Source organism: Melozone crissalis, unplaced genomic scaffold (assembly GCF_028551555.1).
Source record: "Melozone crissalis strain CALT ecotype California unplaced genomic scaffold, PUWL_Pcris_2 ptg000023l_1, whole genome shotgun sequence".
NCBI classification, from domain to species: Eukaryota; Metazoa; Chordata; class Aves; order Passeriformes; family Passerellidae; genus Melozone; species Melozone crissalis.
The window spans coordinates 11,145,028-11,164,090 of record NW_026535801.1 but is presented as its reverse complement, the minus strand read 5'-3'; the positions used below and the strand labels follow the sequence as shown (position 1 = coordinate 11,164,090).

General features: G+C 38.0%; 1 protein-coding gene across 4 annotated transcripts in view; it reads right to left on the bottom strand.

The window, feature by feature from the left end:
- Window positions 1–1,968: 1,968 nt before the first annotated feature.
- The window catches only part of PMS1 (PMS1 homolog 1, mismatch repair system component), a 44,149-nt gene continuing 27,054 nt past the window's right edge, over window positions 1,969–19,063 (bottom strand). For all 4 annotated transcript variants that reach the window (XM_054277538.1, XM_054277537.1, XM_054277539.1 and 1 more), the window contains 5 exons: window positions 18,034–18,929; window positions 13,600–14,055; window positions 12,928–13,058; window positions 4,149–4,309; window positions 1,969–2,344 (listed from right to left, as the gene is read on the bottom strand). In XM_054277538.1, the coding sequence (XP_054133513.1) occupies window positions 2,153–2,344; window positions 4,149–4,309; window positions 12,928–13,058; window positions 13,600–14,055; window positions 18,034–18,929 (1,836 nt within the window). In that variant the 3' untranslated portion in view covers window positions 1,969–2,152. The remainder of the gene's footprint in view (window positions 2,345–4,148; window positions 4,310–12,927; window positions 13,059–13,599; window positions 14,056–18,033; window positions 18,930–19,063) is intronic.

The window sequence follows — 19,063 nt, the reverse complement described above, 5'->3', positions numbered from 1 at the left end:
TTGGCACCTGTGAATACCATTTGCCAATCATGTTTTGTCCTCAGTCTGGGGCCTGAATACCAAGTAACATTTGTCCTCTTGATGTAGACTCAAGTGTTACAAAAGATACTAGCACTGGCTTCAGTATATAGGATATAGCTATCTTACCTTTTGGAAAAGAAGCAGCAATTATTAATCTCATTAAATACTTTATGTTATACTCCAAACTGACTGAAAGTGGTGCACCACATTAATTTAATTTCCAACAACCTTAGTCAGGAGATAAACTTCCATTCTTCAGCTTGCTTCTGGCTTTTCTAACTGTAATGGCACCTCTCTAAACTCTCATAATTTGTATTCCAACAAGAATAAAAATAAACAAACTATAACCTTCTATATCCCATGCAAGGCTGGGATCCTGTTTCCCCATCAGAGCCAAGGGTCATGTCTCCTTTCTCTATCTCCATCCACCTTCTCACTTCGATTCTAAAAATTCACATCTTCTGTACTGAGTGACATTTAGAGCCAAATGTCCAGTTTGCAAGTGACATTCTCATTTTGTACCTTGCTACCATTAAGCTTGGAAAGATATCCTGCTTATGCCCTCTGATCATCCTTGCTCTTTTTGAAAAGGACAAACTTGCTTTAGTGGCATAAAGAAATAATCATAAAGGTCCCCTGCACTGAGCAGGGACATCTTCACTCGATCAAATTGCCTGGAGCCCCATCCCACCTGACCTTGAGTATTTCCACAGATGGGGCATCCACTGTGTGTCTGGGTAACCTGCTCTAGTGCCTTACCACCCTCATTGTAAAAAATTTCTTTCTTATATGTAATCTAGATTGATCCTCCTTTGGTTTAAAACAATTACCCCGTGCTCTGTTGCAACAGGCTCTGTGAAAAAGATAATCACTGCCTTTCAGGTTAGAATTGATAATCCTTGCCTTTCAGGTTAGAATTTACATTTTGTGATGTATGGCTGTGTTGTGAGTTCTTAAATTAGTTCACCAGTTCAGCATCAGTGATTTAAACATTCAAACCCTACATTTGCTTGTCTGGTCCAACACTCCTGTCCACAAACTAACTTGCACTTGGGCCTTTCAGCAACCTTCAACCATCTACCCAGCAGCCACAGAAACACTACACAGCTAGGTCCTACCACCACGTTTTCATAGTGCCAAGGTTTGCAAACAACAGCAGGGGATAAACAGGAATTTTCAGATGAACTTGAAACTTTTAAAACATACTCTTCCAGAGACAAGGCATCTGCTGTGCACAGAAGGCCTAGGGGGCAGGTTTACAGAAGTAGGCCACTACTTGAAATAGAGGAGTAAACATTGTGTTCTGGTAGAAGAGAATGAACCAGTTTACCAAAGTCAGTAGCTCTCTATATAGCAGACTATGCCCTAGTTATGCCACATTCTCCCTGAGGGAGGACAGTTTATGTTTCCCACCCCCAAACAGTTTGTGTATAGCACTGCACCAAAAAACATCCATGGGCACCTGATTTCAGTGGTAACCTGTGCTCCTGTGACTCACATCCATTCTGCTTTCATGGAACCAGCCAGTTTTTGTTGATCTGAAGTTTTTAAACTTTTGTACTGTATTTTTGAGAACCATACTTCTGTAAGTGTAGAATTTTTGGGAGACTGGATACTAGGACTGTCAATACTCATTTACATGAGCTAAGAATTTCCAAATAGAAATACAACACTATAATAACTACATATGGCATAACTAACTATAATAACTGCATATGGCAATGCCATATTCAAATACTTACAGCTATCTGGCATTCCTTTGAATATTAAGAGTTGATGTCCTTAGTATAATAAACTTTGCCATGCTCTGTTGAAAGCAACTTCTAACCACTTCACATCTAAAAAATTCTGACATACTGGTATTTCCTAAACCTGCAGCAATAAGAGAAGGAGGAAACCAGTTGAGAACATTTCTTTAATAAATTCTTTTTAAAAAAATAGTGGTGAGTTGTTTTTCTATGGTATTTTTTTCTGTTTTCAAATAGCATTTTTATTTAAATAAAGTCTTTAGGAGGTGAACATGTAACAATGAAAAGTCATTAAACAAAAGCTTTACACAAAACATACTGAAATTACAGAGTAGTGATCAAAATTAAGCAAGAGACGTATGACCCCAAACAAAATGTTCCATTTACTGAATAATTTCCATGGAGTTGTGCTTGTCAACTTCTGGAATATCTGTTAAGTGATGAAAAAAAGGACGACCGTGAACACAGCCTTTATTTTCCTTTCCAAGCTGTTGCTTCATCCTGTAAATTGTGTTTTGCACATCTTCTTTTGACAAATGTAAGGGCAGCTGCCGAGCTAAACGCACTGCTTCTCCCTGTGGAAAACAAAACCAAAACCCCAATAGTTTTAAAGTACCACTTTTTAGCACATCAGCCTGTGGCTACCAGAAAGCAGGAATTAAAAACTCACTGTTTAAAGGTCATCCTTTTCTGCTGCTGAATATTCCAAATCTCAGAAATCTAAATATAACTTTAAACATTTCTTACTGGTCAATTCATAACATTTCTATAATGGAGGCATACACAGTCAGCCCCCCTGGTCATGTTTGCCCTCTTTTAGCCTAATTTTGCAAGATGCTTTGTGTTTCTTATTTCCTGTTGTCACCAATATCAGCTGTACATGTTTACCAGTTCATAAGACATATTTCACACCACAAATTTTAAAAGTATCATAAATTAATTCAAGCAGTCAGTAAGTTCAATTTGAAAAATACTACAGCAAAACTTCATAGATTAATTTGTATTTACTATGTTCTACTGCATCCAATTAACACTAGAAAGCAGAAGTGACTGCTAAAGTACCCACCCTGAAAGGACTAAGGAACTTCAAAAAGAAGTTTTGTTTCCTCCTCCAAGATGGGCCTTCCTGCCAATGCCTTCTCTTCTGTACCTGTTACCTGGACAGAAATGTATGTGGCACACAATCTTCCTTCATACTGTACAAACCTGATCAGCATTCATTATGATTTCATCTAAATCATCTCATTTTCTTAGTCTGAGATTTCCTCCCATTCCTCCAAGTGGGAAAAAGATCACTGTGGACTGTTTCATACCCTGGAAGGCTGCTGCTTCAACCATTACCCTATGCTTTCTTCTGCATCTATCCACTGACAGCAAAAGCTGCAGACATGCTGCCTGCTCAAACATGAACTGAATGATTAAAGTAGTGATTCTGAACACGACAGTGAATGGCATTTCCAGTGTTTAACCTCCCAGAATGGTCAAAAAATCCAGTGCTTATTTCTGAATAACAGCTTTTACAGTTATCTGGGTTTTTTTACAAACCATTCCTGTCTCAACACTGAACCTACCCCTTCTTTAAGCTTCTCTCCTGAGTGCATGAGAGTGGTTGAGTAGTACATAACAGAATCACTTGCTGCAAAGGCAGCTTACTACCCTCAAAAGATAGGGAAAGATTTGTGTAATAATACTTAAAAGATAAAACACATACTCTGTGTAAGTGTGTGTCTAGGTCCCAGTTTGAAGTAACCCAATTCATGTTTTAAATGAGGCATGTTATAAAGGCCTAAGTAAGAAGAGACTTTACATATACTTTGGTAACCTTTTTGAAAAGAATTGGAATTGAAGAGCATTAGTGAAACAGCTAGACAGGAAGTGATCACTACTACTGTTGGGTTACTCCTGCTTTAACTAGTTCCACATCTATTAGTTGTCTCTGAAACTTCATGCCATTATTGTCTCTCCTTTGAGACACTGGAGACATGGACATTTGGAAAATTATTGGATGGAAAATTTATTTATTTCCACAGAAAATACTTACATGAGTCACTGCCATTCTGTGGCAGTTTTTTATCCTAATATGGAGAAATGCCTTTCCAGTTTGAAAAGTGCCTTACAGAGGAAACACTTTGTGAAAACCACCTTTTGGCATGTGTTATATCACATTGGGTGACTGCTTTTGGGTATATCTGATGGAAGCATTTTGGTAAGGAATACACAACTCAGAGAGGATATGATACTCTCTTTTTCAAGTTCTAAACTTCTGTTTAGAACACAATGAAATTAATTAAAACACAAAGTTGAAGAAAGATTTTCAAGCTGTTTCAGGAATTATTACACGTTTAGCCGGCTAATATAAAAAGAAAGCTTCTGTCTCACCTCCAAGTAATTTATCACTTTGAGAGGCCTACATTCATATACTTCCTTTGCATTTCTATTAACTACAGCATTCAGAATTTCTTTCAAATCAGAAATTCCATAATATGGCAGACAATTTGCCATCCCTTCTATTTCCAGATGACTTTCTGCAGCCGAAACACCTGAAAATACAAAAACAAAACAGTAATTCATGCACTGCTTTGATTTCTATTCTATAGCAATTCACAGAAAATTAAACTGATGCAAAATAATTTAGTACTTTAGTCCAATACAATTAGGAAACTTTTTTGCTCCTCCCTTGGAATGAAAAGCATTTATTTGCACAATGTTTCATTATGATGATGTGTGTTTGTTCACATCACAAATGTCTCAGCTTACATTAATCCAAATCCTAGCTGGCACCGTTTAATGCTTAAAACATTTGCAGCATTCCTAGTATTGAGCACAGCTTTAATTAAAGCTTCTGTGACTTTAATTAAACATACATAAACTTAAAGTTGAAGCTAGCAATAAAACACAATTTAGTTTGAAAAAATTAAAACAGTGTTGGCACTATTTCCAACACTGTTAAAGTGGTTTAAACATCTGTAGAGTTCAAATGTTATCATAACAAATTTGGATTCTATTGAAATAAAAAGCAGCTTTTTCTCCTAGCACATCTGAGGAAAAACTCAAACCCATAAAACTAGAGGCTCTGTGACTGAGTGAGTTCATTTTATCATTCATATGGTATCACTGTTGGAGCAGGTAACACTCTGAGTAGGAATGATGAATAAAAAATTAAACAGCCTTTCTAACAGAGTATCTATTCAAGCATTGTGGTCTATATGAATTCCCTTCTTATTCACATTTCAGGAGAGAAAATTGATTGAAGTTGTTCTGATGTAGCAACTTTTTTTCCATGCCACTTAGAAGTAAGTTCTCTGGTGGTCAGGCTCACACATTCTCATTCAGACTATCCTCTCATTCATGTTGTGTGCACAAAAACCTCAGCCCAAACTGCACAGCTACCTTTGCTTTTCCTCCCCTACAGGCCTAACAAGTACAAACTTTCACAAAGACATAGAAAAACTGAATTACTAATGAAAATAAATCCACTCTCATGTAATGGCTCCAGGTAGGATAAATTACCTTCAGCTCAAGTCATAAATGGTTTTTGTAAAGTCAAAAGAGTGGAGAGAAATACATTGCTCCGAAGGTGGATTAAACTAACCAACTCTCACAAGGGATAATTTCTGTTCCTAATCCAAACAAAAACATGAAATATCTCAGAAGTGAGAGAAAATATATAATCATAAGTCAGCTAGATGTACTTTCATTACTGGTAGAATGAAGCTGAGTTATCCATGTCCAGGCACTATCTGACAGTCATTAAATAAGATGAACAGAATAACTGTGCAGGTTGAAACTTTTCCTAAATATGGGTGTGTCACTGGGTAAATAATGCTCTTGGGCCTCTTTAAGCTTCATGGCATGAGATCCTTTGACCAGTGGGAATTTGATATAGGGAATAGCCCCTCATCCCCCCTCCCCCCAAAAATCACATAACCTTCTTCCAGCTATGTAATAAACACTGCTTTACATATGAAACCACATTTCGTTTTTCACCCAGCATAGTCTTCCTTCTCTTTTTCAAGCTGCTTTTCCTGAATCACAGACAGCAAGCAGAGTCATATTTTTATATAATACTGTAAACCTGTGTTCAGATTCAACTTAAAGCAAAATGTTTAATTATATGAAAGTTTGCCAGATATAAAGGTGAGAAAAGAAGAGGTACTATGTTAATATTTCCCCATGGGCAAGCCTGTCAGTAAAGGACAGAAGGAAAAGATAAAGTCTCTTTTTAAAATCTCCTTCAGCTATTTTCTCTTACCTTTTGTCCTATTTTTGATTTAATTACTGATTAGATTTGAGGAACTATTCCAGACCATTTGATTATGCTGCTTTCTCTCTAAAATTAGAACTTAGTCTATTTGAAAACCTTTCAATAATTACCCCTCTATTTCCTACCAAAGACAGGACACAAACTTTTTAAAGTTTCAGGTATTTAGACACTCAGTTTATAAACCTGTATTTCCTGTACTTCCTTTTAAAATTTTATGACAGTGAGGTTCTGAATTTGCAAAACATTTCCTCCTATACTCTTCAGCTTCACCAATAGCCATTGTTCCATCTGCAAATTCTGACAGCCAGATTTGGCTTCACCAATTTCCTATTTCATCTGGAAGTCAAAGTGGGCTTGAAAGAGTTTAACATAAGAACAAACAATACAAACCCTGGCTAAGGGAGGTTTATTTCTTTGGTATTTCTGTTTGTGTCCCACTCTCCTTTTCTGCTAATATTCTTTAAACTGCAAAGTAGCCCTGTTGCATGCTGATTAACAAGTATTTATCTGCAAGTCTCTGCAGGAACTCTGATATTGGCAACACTTGATGATTCAAGCAGATGTCCAAGCCTCAATGTACTTGTAAATTTTTGACAAAATATATGTTAGGATTTTTGAGTATTCAAACAGCACTTCTCAAACAGTTGCCATAGTAGTTTCTCTGAAATACTTTGCAACTTCCAAGGAAAGTGTTTCCATGAACAAATAAACTAGCTTTCAAATGAGTAAAAATGTGGATTTCTCATTGTTACAAATTTCCCCTTTCTCCTTCCAAACGAAGCATTTACAATCATCTTTGGATAATTCCTTCTTGATGGCCAGGAAAAACTGTTCCCTTCCAGCTGCCACCTAGATTAGGTGACACTGTAACACTGTCTATCTCCCAGTCTATGGTCAAATCAAACTGAAATTAAATTGCAGCATGGTTTTGCACTGGTGGATTACAAGAGCTGAGGCAGTTTATATCACCAAGAACAATGGGTTATTTACCTATTACTGCTCTTTGAGGCCTTTCTTTGGACATACTTGTGGTGACTGCATGAGGCAGACCATTCCACCCTAAAAGCCTGCCTTGGAGCATGGCCCAAGACCCAGCACTGATACAATACCAGCTAAGGTGTGTTCCTTGGTCTCAGTTCCTCTCCAGCCAAGAATTCCCATCTCTCTCTAGGCATTTCCCAAAGGCAAACAGACAGATGTGCAGTGAAGGCACATATAATAAATACATCATAAGAAGAACTGGACAGAAAGTAATCCATCTTACTTCTTGAAGTGGTCCCTGCACGTAGGGGTCACTGTGAGCAAACAAATGCCTGGCAGGTCCCAGAACACTGAGTATTAAGTAATTTGCTTTATTAAGTAAAAGCAAACAGACTGCTCTCCCAAAGGTAGCATCACTTGAAGCCTCAGTAAGGCCAGAACATGAGGGGGTGGGAGGGCAGTGGAAGAAGACTGGAGCTCAGCGTCATAGCTTTGCAAATTACAACAACTGGCACATTCCACAAAGAAACCATTGATTTTGCCTAACTGACACGCTGACAGCAAGAAGTGTTTTCTTGGCTGTTTCACAACATGTTTTTCACTGTGAGCTATCCAGAGAAAAATCGAAAAATCTAGTTGAAAACTCCTTAGACTGATGAGCAGTTAATATTAAGAGAAACAGAGAGACAATACAAAGATCTTAGCCTACCAAAAACATGAAGCAGATGAGACACTTCCAAAATCTAGGATACTTGGAACACCTCTGGCTGCAGTCATATAGAGTCTCTGAAGAGAGTAAAGGTAGATCACCTTTCTGTCTTCTAGCAAGAACACATTCAAAAGGCAGACTTATCCTCAAATGAAACAACAGGCAAGCAAGGCCTCCAACTCCCACTCTCGCAAAAATTAACATCCAAAGGTGCCTTTGTGAAAATAAAGATGTTTAAGGAGCTTTCCCACCAAAATGGCAGAACAAGAACAAAACTCCATGTGGAACTGAGTTCTTTCCAGGAAGTAAGCGGCTAATTAGACCTTTCAAAAACCTACAAGGAGTAGTGTATCTCGTGCCACATGGTGTCATGGGGTTCAGAGCAAGGCCTGTGAGAAAGACTCCTGGTAAATTATGACAGTAAATAAAGCTCAGAACCACTCCACTAGATAAAAGGTATTGGCCATTAAAGAATAGAGTTTACTTCTATGAATTCTAAGCACCACAAGGAGATAATATTCAGTTACTCAGTATTAATCCCAAGATTAATGCAAGATTAATGAATGAATTATTTTTATCCTATGAATGACACTGCTCCTAGTATGTCAACCAAGTAAGAAAAAATTAGTACTTTCTGGGTGAGTTCTTTTTCAAGTAAGAAACCGTAAGAATTAAAATCTTCATTAAAAGTCCCTCTGTGCACAAGCTAAGATTCTGAACTGCAAAGAAGCATTTTTAAAGAAGATCAGTTGATATGCAAACCTAATGCAACAAAGGAATTACTGGTCACCTTCCAAATAAAGGCAGCTCCTCAGAGTTTTTTTTCAAATAAACAAGCAGTCAGTTCTGCAAAACACCCCAACACCACAAGGAAACAAGGAATAAACCTATGGTCCTATATTTAAATTTAAATCATTTTAGTAATGGCTAGAGAGGCTACCTGGAACAGAAGCTAGACAGAGTTAAAGGAATAAAGTAGGAATTTATTGAGAGACCTTCAAAGGATACACCTTGGGCAGTACAAGAGCACAGTTGTGGCTCTAGCCAAGATGGATCCTGAGTCACGAGTTTTCACACTTTTATAAGTTTTAGTCCATTTAAATATTGGGGTAATTGTTCAATTACAGCTTCAGGTTAAAAAGTCTTATTCTCCCAGATTGTTCTCCTCAATTTGCCATCGTTTACGCTTTTTGGGCTTGAAGCTGCAATGGTGTCCTTGGTTCTCAGGCTGGAAAAAGATTGTTTTGTCTGACTAAACTGTGAGGAGAACTTGCTCACACTTTATATGAAGTTTAGAGTTACACACTAAGGCAGTACAGAATGTGAAAAATATGAAAGCTAAAGCTTCAGGCATCAATAGTTTTCTAGGAAACTGTCCTAGTGGGGTGCACAATGCCAAAGGCAAGAGGTCCAGTGTTCCAAGTTAGCATCTGAGTATTATGAGTAGACTTAACAGATGGCAATGAGCAGCAATGCTCTGGGTCCTTTTCTTTGGTAGAAGAATATCTGTAAAGATTTAAACAAATAATCAGTGCAACCTACTAGACTGACAGTCCTCTTAATAAACCACCATGGGTCAAGGAAGGCCTCTTCTATGATTAAAACATCTGAATGTCAAATTGGAGCAGCTACATTTCCTTTGCTCTTGTTTTGGGAGGTATCTTAGAGCTAGTGATGGCATCACAGACTTACTTGCATGGATCAACAGAACAGCTTGTTATTTTTCAAAAAGAAATTACTAGAAATACCACTTGCACATTGAAATTCAAATCTTAATAAATCAATCAATTAATCAATCAATCAATAAATTTGCTTGTGATGTCAGAGGATCTCTCTGTCAGAAAAAAAAAATTTCTACTACAGAAAATAAAACTCTTCACTCAGGATGAAAAAGGAAGGCTGCATCTTAACAAGTGCTAGTAAGTGTCTATTAATGAGAAATCAATCAGCAGTCAGAAAGGAATATCTATTATGACCATATCAGGGCTGAAGTCCCAGAGGAAAACACAGACTTCTGAATATGCTGCATCAGACCCTGGCAGAAAGAAAGAGCTGATAGTTCAGTTCAGCTGAGAAACAGCAAATACTAGGACTGATCCAATGAATCCAAAAAGTTAGGAAAAAATTAGTTACAAAGGTTATGTGCACAGAGAATGGCATTTTGGTGTGCTCCTATGGATGCTGCTAAGGAGAAAGTCTCCAGTTACCGCGGGTTAATGGCACATTTCCATTCTAGGACCTCTCCACAGCAAGCATCATCCACTGTGCAAAGCAGGAACCTCTGGCCCAAAAAATTGACAATATATCCTGAAGAAACAGAACTTTTCTGAAGGAAATTCTAGTTCACAAACATCAGAATGCCTCTCTTTCAGGATGTGTGTGAATTTGAAAAACCCTACAAAAACAGACAGTGAATACAGACAGTGAAAAAAGGTAATGCTTCTAATAAGGATTGTGAAATATGTTTTATGAAACAAACTGGTTCTTTCAGAGCTGAGAGATCCTACAGAATACTTAGGTCTAAGTGGGAGAAATCACTCCTGATATGCAAGTCCCCTTCTGTAAAGATTATACAAGAATCTATGAATTAAATAACCTTAGACTTCATAGTGAAATTCCCAGAGAAGGACACATTAGGAATTTTAAAAAGTATTACCTGTGTGACTAAAAATCAACTCTAATAAGTATTTGTAGAAGACAGTGTATTTCAGGGACAAGTTTAAGAAAAAGAGGAGAAACTAATTAAGAAGAAATCCTCGTGTCAGTTGGAAAAAAGCTGGGAAGAAGAAAGAAATTCCATTTGTTTGCTGGTATTTCTACCTTCATCTACAGCGGCATGCTCTTTTAATAAAAAAGGCTGTAACTGCTATAATGTCATCAGCAGAAGCTTATAAACATGACTGACAAGACTCATGTTACTAACTTTTCAGTCAAGTAGTTAAAATAGAAAAGTAGGACAAAGAACTGAATTAGATTCCCATTCTTTACTGGGCTATTTCGATGGTTCATCAACCTCCACAGTGCATACAAAGCACTTTCACTACCTGTAAACTAAACCAGAACAGTTTCCTTGAGGTTCCATTTTCTTAAGTTTACATCTTAGAAACACAGGATGGGAAGATTATGTCCCAGTTACTGTGTCAAGTCCTTTGTTATTATTGTGTTACAATGCTGCTCTTAAACTAAGCAAGCTGTCTTAAAAGCAGTTTGCCATTAGGCTTTGGCCAAGACAGCCACTTTTGTTCACAGTACCTAGTATGGGCTGGTTTGGATTTGTGCAGGAAACGGTGCTGGTAAGGCAGGGATGTTTTGTTACAGCTGAGCAGGGCTTACACAGCATCAAGGCCCTTCCTGCTCCTCACCCCAGCAGTGAGGAGGCTGGGGGTGCACAGGGAGCTGGGAGGGGACACAGCTGGGCAGCTGACCCAAGGGACATCCCAGACCATGTGGCACCAAGCTCACAGAGCTGGGGCAAGGAGAAAGAAGTGGAGTGCTGTGATGATGTTTGTTGTCCCAAATGACCATTCCATGGGATGGAGCCCAGCTTTTCTGGAGACAGGTGAACATGTGCCTGCCCATGGGAAGCAGTGAAATAATTCCTTTTTCTGTTTCATTTCTGTACACAGCTTTGGCTTTACCTGTTAAATGGTATTTATATCTCAACCCACAAGTTTTCTCACTTTTACCCTTCCAGTTCTCTCCCCCAGCCCACTGAGAGGGGAGTGAATGATTGGCTGTGTGGGGCTGAGCTGCTGGCTGTGGTTAAACCATGACACATCTGCAGTACTACAAGACTGGTCAACAACTTTCTGTTGTTGCTTGGAAATAAACTAGAAATTAAATTCTTCATCCAGGATGAAAAATTATTTATCTACAAATTTTCACACTCAATTTATTCACGTCTAGTTTACATTAACTAGATTTTGAGCAAATTTAGAATATCAGGAGGTAAAAAAAAGTTGGTGAGCAAAAGTGCTAAGCTACAATCCCTCTCTCCCATACTTGCCTAAGGACATATCATAGACATCCTCAGCCTCTGATCTGCTTGTCTGAGCAAACCATGTAAGAGCAGCCTCTTATGGTACATGCTTTATTTCCCTAATCATTCACTCCATGATTATTATCAAGATTAGTATCAGCACCTCTTCTATTGAGGTGCTGGTATTTATGTAGAGATTTAGTCAGTCAGAAGGAAGTTTCCCTGTTTTTGCTGTGCATGATCCAGTAAGGAAAACAGCTCTGGCTCAGTTCTTCGCAAGAGGCAGCCTCTGAGTGAAGGAGTTGGTCTACATCCCTTTTTTGTAGCTACCCTTAAAAGATCCCATATGTTACAGTACATCTGTCATCACTGTACATATGTGGGGATCTGTAACACATGAAGCTATAGCATTTCTAACAGCTCTTATGGCCAATCTTTTCCCTGAGCTGTCAGCTAGGTGCTACCCCCAAGGAAGCTTGCTTTTCTTGGAATTCTGCTATAGAATTCGTGATCTGCAGAACCTCCACTGGGTCACCCCTGTGTTTCCAGCACATCCTAGAAAACATTCTTCAGAAAGATGTAAAGACCTTTGAGTTCTCTTGATAAAGTAAAAAAAAATCTCTGAAATGCATTTTTCTGTGATCAATAGAGAGGTATTGAAAAGTATACTCCTTCAAAATGTATTCAGATCAAACTCTGAGAAAAGATGTGGTGATCCTTTGACCATCTCTTTGCTGGCCCCTTTGGGCTCTGGGTTACAATTTTAATAGAAAAGTATAACACCAACCAGGATCCAGCTCCTTACTGGATCTCCTTAATGCTCAGCAGTACAGTAGTCAGCTAAAGCACATACTTGCAGAAGGTGCCTGGGCTCAGGAATTCCTGTCAGTTTAACCTAAATTATATTAGAATGGCAATTAAGGATATCGGCATTGAGCATTTTGAGAAAAGAAGAAAGAATTGAAGAAAACACGGATTTCAGAGCATTCTTTGAAATACTATTTAAGTTTTCTCTTCAGTCATCAGTTTCCATTACTCCATGTTCTGTGGGGAAGATTACATTCTCTTCCAAGAAATAAAATCTCAATGGTAAGGAAAACAGAATGCTAGAGCTTTAAAAGACAAGGTAATGCAGAATAACATGATCCATATTGACAATAATTTAAATCACTAAATCATAGGAAGCAAGCTCCAATGCAACTAATAGATTTTAAAACCATCATACCTTCTATCACTTTTATCTGGAATCCATTTGCTACAAGCCTTGGATCTGACAAATAACCTGATCCATGGAAACTCTGGTAATTCTTCTGCATTTTATAAAGAGCAGCCATATACTGAGATCCACCAATAAGACTGGAAAAAAAAAATCCCCAAATGTTAAAAGCCAACATCCCTTATGTGAAAATTGCAAGTGTGCAAAAACCACAGAAAAAGATATCAGGTGATAAGGAGTCATCAAGATTTTATAAAGTATTTTGGAAAAACAATTGTTTAAAGAAACAAAATGAGAACTATTCACTTATCTTAGTGAGGGGACTGAGCTTAGGCATACAGTAATACTAATTCTATCAGCCATTTCCTAATTCTTGGAGGAAAATCAGTTAAAGTGAAGTTGTGAAAATGTGGAGCATTTAATTTTCTTCTCGGGGAGGAAATTTTTATTTGATGCACTATCAAGGAAATTGGTCAAAGATCATACTTATTTCAACTAGAATAAGACCAAGTGTGCTCAGTACTTCAAGATCAAAGTATAAAACCCAAAACTCTGTTTTAATAGCTAAGTGAGTGCACAAATAAGCCCAGCATTAGCAAACAGGGCCTTGCCAGTTTACTGTATATAATTATCAACTCATGTTTCAAGTAATATATACATTTTTGCTGAATAGTACTATACCTGTCTGTTAACACAATTGGATTGTCCAGTTTCTCTACTGGAAGCTTATGGTTCATCAATAATCTCTTACACAGCAGGGCCTCTTCCAGTCTATATGGATTCAGCAACTTGACATTTTTTTCAGTAGCAAGTATCCAGACATCAGGAAAACTCTGACGACGGATCAGGAAAAGCTCATGCTCATCTGAAACATTTCTCTCTTGTCTCTGAAGGTGGCGTCTACAGGAACTCAGAGAAAAAGGCACTGTCACAATTTTCACAGGCTGTTCCAGTCTCCCCTTCTTTTCAATCTGGTTATGAAATATCTTATCAAGCTTCTGCTGGTCAGATGCAGAACTCTTCAGCTTGGCTTTGTGTTTTTCTGCCTCCTTTGCTGGTCGGTGCATTGGCTGTGCATTGGCTTTCTTGACCTCTCTGTTGTACCGTTCCTGGTCCTTAGTGGCTTTTATTTCATAACTTGAAGGAGAAAACAAACCAGCAGCATCAGCAGATGAAAAACTCCAGATCTTAACCCCTAACACACTACAGCAGAAGGAAAGGTAACCATTTCAAGAGCCAAGAACCACATCCATGGTCCATTCAAGTACCCACATCAACACACTGCCCACTACGATGAAGATGGTGACGGTGCCTCTATTACATCACATCTTGAACAAAAGCTGGAAATTTTCCTTCATCAAGACAGCCAGCAAAACCTTAATTACTGTAAGGGAGAGGAACTATTACTCTAAGGAACAGAGTGCATCATATAAAGACCTACAACAAGGTTCTTTTCACCTCAGTCCCTTGTTTAATTTACAGTCAAATACAGAGTTTTGGAAGGAGTTTTTTGTCACAGGCACATCCAGCTCAATTCACAAAGTAGTTTAAGCTTCTAGAGCTCTATAGTCTTGCAGGGGAGGCCATGGGGCCAGCAGGACTTTGGAGCTTGAATAATTTCCCAAGCCCCAGGTCTTACTTACTTAAAAGCGTATTTGATTTCAAATGGCCTAAAATTAGCCAGATGAAGTGTAAGAATAGAGGATATGAATGATTATCACAGAAATCTGTAAGTAATAATCAATCTTAGAATTTTTTCAAAAGCAGTCAATAAAAAGCTACTCCTAAATGCTGTCAAAATGGTTAAAACATTACTACATACTAAACCTCTACAACATGAATAGGTTCTTAATGAGTGTATAAATGTCAGTGAGATAACTAAACTTTTATAGGTCCCAGGTTTATGCTTGTCTACTGCTTATGAATTTTACTTTCCTGAAAGCAAAGGTTGTGATTTGCTGAACTCCCTCTTTTTGCCCTTATTTGATATTCTGAATTCTAGAAGGTAATTCAAACCAGTATAATCTTCAATTAAAAAAAAAGCAAAAAAAAGCAGTACTATCATATGTTAGTATTGGAAATAAGTATTTTAGCTGGTCATATTTATTTATTGCTACTTGCTGGAACAGTTTGATTCAATTATGTGTATGCACGCTGGAAAATTAAGGTCAACAAAAGGGTCACCATTTGCAATTAATTATGATGTGCTAGCACTCACATATGGTACCAATATTTAGTTAACTAAAAAAGTCAGCTTAAATAGTTTCTTGCAATAAATCACGTCCTAGAAAATATGGAGCAAACATTAAGATAAAAAACATCTGCTCCATTTAAAATGAATGGATGAAATCACTTGAACAGATTTTTTTTTAATCCCAAATTCATTTACAGCTTTGACCAGATCAATAAATACTTTGTTTTGAATAGACCTAACTGTAATGTAGGAAAATATTTAAGTGTAGTAGAATTGAGCCTTCAGTGATCACTGATAATCCAAAATGAAAACACTTCCAAACAAAGTCCAACTTGCCTGTCAGTTTAGACTACCACCAGAAAAATTCTAGTCTTACAAACTTTGATTGTGAGCATCTTCCAAATTCATACACATCAATATCAGTGATTTGCCCAGAACCAAAGAAAAACTGCAGATTTACAAACTATGAGGGAAGAACACTTTTGCCTTTCTGAAAATCCTTCCATAGAGGAACATATAATCAACAAGTGCTACAAGAACAGCGTTTCTCTGCTTTGTGAATTAAGACTGCAAATTCAGGATCTTTTTCTGATGCTTCAAAACCTATAGACATGAAAATTTGCAAAACTGGATGTAAGCAGAGAGTGGAAGAGTAAAACGAAGTCTAGTTTCAAAGGCAGCTTTGGTTTAACTAGAAAAATGGACCAATGATATATTCCTTCCCCCTTGCAATGTAAACCCAAACAAAATAATAAGCATACTAAGAAACCCCTTCTAATGTATGTCCCTCAGCCCTTATAAGACAAATAATCTGAATTTGAGTATTAGTTGCAAACTCTGACAGCAAAGACCATGCTACCTGAAAAAATATTTCTCCCAAGGTACAAATCTACTCATGAAGAATTACTGCAGAGTGCTGACAAGGTGATTTGTTAGTCCCATGACAATGTGTGCAACTTTGAACCTTTCCTACACCTTCAGGGTAACTACTCCTGCCACTGTTATGGCACTTAGAGTGATTTTTCCCACTCCCACCTGAGCCTGATATGCAGGAAACATGAAGGCCAGAAACACATGCAAGCTGTATTAAGTAAGAGGCGAGTGACTGCAAGGAATGAAATCCTTTGCAAAGCAGGGGGATATGTGATGCTGCCAGCACAGACATGCATGGAGCTTTCCTCCTCTATTAGAACCTAAAGACCATAACATTTGACATTCCGGTTGTGTAATAAATGCTGGCTTGTTTTGAAAAGGCCATCCTGTGTCACCACAAGACATCTGGTGCTTGTACTACTCCCAAAAGGGATTTAAATTAATTGAGACCCGATGGAGGGGCCACAGAGAGAAACAGAGATGCTGAAACCATTGCACAAGGCAGGACTTTATCACAGAAGGATGAAGGAGTGGAGGCCAGGCAATGTGGGGTTGTGCCAGCATGATGCATGAAGTAGAGCTGTGGCACTCGGCTGCCCTGATATATTTACATTTGTTGTTACCTCTAGGTGGCCCAATTTACCCAGAGTACCTGGAGGCAAGACTCATGTTCTCTGCCACAAGTCCTTCTGGATTGCTGCTCTGCAGGAAAAGTTGTCTGTGTATCTCCTCCTATTTGCTATTCTCTGAGGCAAATAAATGTGGAAAGGTAAACCAAACCTGGTATCTATAGATACAACTAGTGGTGAATTCTTCATTTCCTTCAACAGCCATGGGACTCAATTCGACATATAAGGAAAACATATATACACTGTGTGTAATATATTGCATTCAGTCCCACATATAAGGAAAACTTGATTACCAGAGAGGTCTCCTTCCTGAACTAATGCAAAGTTAATCTGTAGGCACACTCTTTAACATAACAGTTGTACCAGGAAAGCAACCATGAAATCTCAAAAGCTAAAGCAGAGCAAATTAAAATTTTCTGAAACAGCTGGCAGAACCTTTTGTTTCATTTCATTAAAAGCATGAATATAATTGGAGTATATTTCTACTATTACATTAATATTTCTGCTTATGCAGAGATGGACAAAACACTTTCTCACGTGTATGGGTTTGTGACCATGGCATGTTGCTTGCATAGTAAACTTTAAATTAGGTAAACCAGAAGCTAGGTGAAAAGGTTTCACTTAACTCTGATACAGCTAACATTCAGAACAATGCAGATGTCTTTTTAAAATATTTCCTTTTCTTGCAAATGGATTTCAAAAACTCAGTTACAATTCATTTTAGAAAAACATGGAATTTAGCTATTCAGACTGTGATCTAGGAAGAGACTTAGTCTTGTTTGAAACAGATTAAAATCTGGACTGTGCTATAGTCTCTGAACCAGCAATGGGATAGCTGGTTAGGGGAAAAAGTAATTCCTTGTGTCATTTGACTGGGTTTTACAAATACAATTCTGAGATAGCCTTGGCTGAGATACAAATGAAAATTAGAGGAATGGAATTTATCCAGTGTTCGAGTACCAAAGTTCCTAAAAAAGAACTCTCCCTTTTCAGTAATAAAAGTTGAAAAACCTCTGAAGAACTCTACAGCACCTCATCCATCACCATGCTGGTTTTCAAGGACAATGCACTGGGAGTGATACTGTAAAGGCTGCCTCTAGAAGCTTGTAGGACTCAAACAGTCAGTTTCCTGCCTGTTATTTTAAATAACTGTGCAGCAGAGCTGTCCCTAACTACTGCTGTCCCTAATCCAGCTGCTGCACAGCACAGTGGCAGAAGGAGTAATTCCAATCTGCAGTGCACAACTGCACACAGCAAAACACAACTCTGATGTCAAACAATACTGATTCTGATCCTGAGAAGTCAAAATTCATTATCTACTTTTTCATAAATAACTGGAATGTTGCAATTTCTTTAATCCATTGCAAGGAACTCTTTGGTAGCTTCCAGATTCAGAAACAAGACACAGCCTGAACTTACTTCCGTTTTTCCTCTTCATTCAAATTCTTCCACTGCTCTTCAATTGTCAGCAGGATGTCATTCATGCTGGTCTTTGGATTATCATCTATCAATTTTGGACGACACTCATGTGTGAAAAATTCAAATGCAGACTTTGGTTTCTTTATTATTTTGCTATTAATTAAGTCATAAGCTGTCACACGTCCAAATTTTTCACTTATCACATTTTTTTTCTTTATGCTTTGATCTGACCTTTGTGGATCACTGATTTTTTCACCAGTGCATTCATTTTGCTTATTAACTGTCCCTCCAGCTCCAGGAATCAAGATCTTAACAGGTTCCAGCTTGTCTCCCAGAATGTGTTTAAATGCACTTCCCATACTCCAACTATCAGCAGAGATCTCAGGTAAGTCCTTAGGGACTAAGGCTTCCTCATTTTTATCTATTTTGTCAATAGTATCAGAGCTCTCAACATGCTCATTGGCTTTTTTAGACTCGGGGTCCACAGGAACACTGTTAATTTGAATATCAGCCATATTCTGTCCATTCTGTTCCTCCTCATGCAATAAATTTAAGGAATTGTCTGGAAAGGCATCACTCTTAGAAACCTCTCTTTTGTCCAGGCAACTGTGTACATTATCACCACTAAATGTCTGATGATTTAAGCAGATCTCTGCGTTTTTTCCTGCTTGACAGTTCTGCACATCACTGCTGAGTGAAAGGAATGAAGTATGAGCATGTAGCTCATCATTTCCAGATGGTCCCATTTCATTAACAGCCACATCTGTTTGGTCTGTTCTATGAACAAACATGTCTTCTGAGGTAACATCTGTTTTATTACTTTCACCAGGGACTGCAGCAGGTAGTGGCCCATACAGTGATTTCAACACATTTTCAACTGCAAGCAAGACAGATTCCTGGAAAAAAAAAACCACAAAACACACATACACAAGTGCACCTGAAAATGTAACTGTCAGATACCAAAAATATGGAACAATATGTAAAGTGCTCTTATTTGGAATAATCTTTAGACATGTCTGGGCAGATCACT